The 1,729-nt window shown below is 64.3% G+C and overlaps 1 protein-coding gene across 1 annotated transcript in view; it reads right to left on the reverse strand.

Annotated features, from left to right (window-relative positions):
- Positions 1-1,729, reverse strand: part of LOC104397794 (collagen alpha-1(I) chain-like) — a gene marked incomplete at its 5' end in the record, with an annotated part of 12,576 nt that overhangs the window by 4,496 nt on the left and 6,351 nt on the right. Inside the window, 5 exons of the mRNA XM_010007802.1 lie at positions 286-354; positions 462-569; positions 680-733; positions 834-887; positions 1,007-1,114. Coding sequence (XP_010006104.1) covers positions 286-354; positions 462-569; positions 680-733; positions 834-887; positions 1,007-1,114 — 393 coding nt within the window. The remainder of the gene's footprint in view (positions 1-285; positions 355-461; positions 570-679; positions 734-833; positions 888-1,006; positions 1,115-1,729) is intronic.

Genomic DNA, 1,729 nt, shown 5'->3' on the forward strand with positions numbered 1-1,729 from the left:
TTTCCATCCAGGAGAGAGGCTGGGGCTTTTTTTTTTTTTTGGGGGGGGGGCATAAAGGCAACTCGCCCACCCCCTTTTCCCCTCTGCTCCAACCCCTCCATGGGACGAAGCCACTCCAGGTCCCCCTTGTCCCCCCGAATGGTTTTAGGGGTGCAGGGCTGGAAGTGCCCCAGCTCCCCTCTGCCCCACGGTGTCAGGAGGTTGGAGAGGGGAGTTAAACCCTCTCGGGGGTGTGTTCATGCCTGGGGGGGGGGTCCCCAAAATTCCCCCCTCCCCCCTCAAAACAAGACTGGTACTTACAGGGGGTCCAGCGCTACCGCGAGCACCTTTGGGACCGGGAGCACCAACAGCACCCTGGGAGGAGGAGGAAGAGGAGGAGAGGGGTGAGCCTCAGCGGGGGGCTGGGCCACAAATGGGTTGGGGGTGCAAGGGGGAGAAGGGGGACGGGGGGAGCAACTTACAGCAGGGCCAGGAGCACCACTGGGGCCAGCAGGGCCGGGGGGGCCGGCATCGCCCTTGGCTCCAGTTTCACCAGTTTCACCTTTAGCACCAGGCTGGCCATCTGCACCCTGTGGGGGGCAAAGTGGGGTGAGCCAGGGCGAGGGGTGCAGGACCCCCCCGTTGGTGGGGTAGGATCAGGTCCCCCTGGGTTAGGGAGGAGTGAGGCCATCACACTTACAGGGGGGCCAGCAAATCCAGCAGGACCAGGAGGGCCGGGCTCACCACGGTCACCCTAGGGAAGATGGTGGGAATGGGTCACCCCAGGTAGGGGACAGTCACCACAGGATGGCCAGCCATAGCAGGGCCATCAGCCAAGGTGGGGGGACACTCACGGGAGCACCACGGGCACCAGTGGGACCAGCAGGGCCGGGGGGACCAGCTTCACCCTGGAAAAGGGGAGGAAAACCAAAAAAAACCAGGAGGTGAAGGCTGTGCCAAGGAGCAGGTGCTGGGGACAAGGACACGTCGGTCCCCGGTGCAGTGTCCAGCTGGGGGATGGTCCTACCTTGTCACCAGGAGCACCAGCAGGGCCAGGGGGGCCAATGGGGCCAGTCAGGCCTCGGAGACCATCTTTACCAGGGGCACCATCAGCACCTTTGGGACCGGGATCACCCTGGGAGGTGAAGATGGTGGCAGGTTACCTGGGGAGGTCCCCTCTGGGGGGTCACCTCCCCTTTCCTCTCCCCTCTGCACAGCACTGAGGCACCCCTGGGTACTCATCCTCCCTGGAAGAAACTAGGTCAGTCCTCCTCCTCCCAGGCTCTGGGGGAAGAGCTGGGCTCTGCTCCTGTCTAGCAGCCAGGGACTGTCCCCACGGATGGGGACAGAGGTGGCACTGAGAGGTGGCACAGAGGTGAGACCCCTCACCCACCAGCCTTGGGTTAGGGGCGGGCATCCCTCCTTGAGGAGCTGATGGAGATGGGGCAGAGATGGCCAGGAGCAGAGGACTGAGAGGGGAGAGCAGGGTGTTGGGGACAGCAGGGTGTAGGGGGACAGCAGGGTGTTGGGGACAGCAGGGTGCTGGGGGACAGCAGGGTGTTGGGGACAGCAGGGTGTTGGGGATAGCAGGGTGTTGGGGACAGCAGGGTGTTGGGGACAGGAGGGTGTTGGGGACAGCAGGGTGCTGGGGACAGGAGGGTGTAGGGGGACAGCAGGGTGTTGGGGATAGCAGGGTGTTGGGGACAGCAGGGTGTTGGGGACAGCAGGGTGCTGGGGACAGGAGGGTGTT

This window comes from Chaetura pelagica, unplaced genomic scaffold (assembly GCF_000747805.2).
Source record: "Chaetura pelagica isolate M959 unplaced genomic scaffold, ChaPel_1.0 scaffold1412, whole genome shotgun sequence".
Lineage (NCBI taxonomy): Eukaryota > Metazoa > Chordata > Aves > Apodiformes > Apodidae > Chaetura > Chaetura pelagica.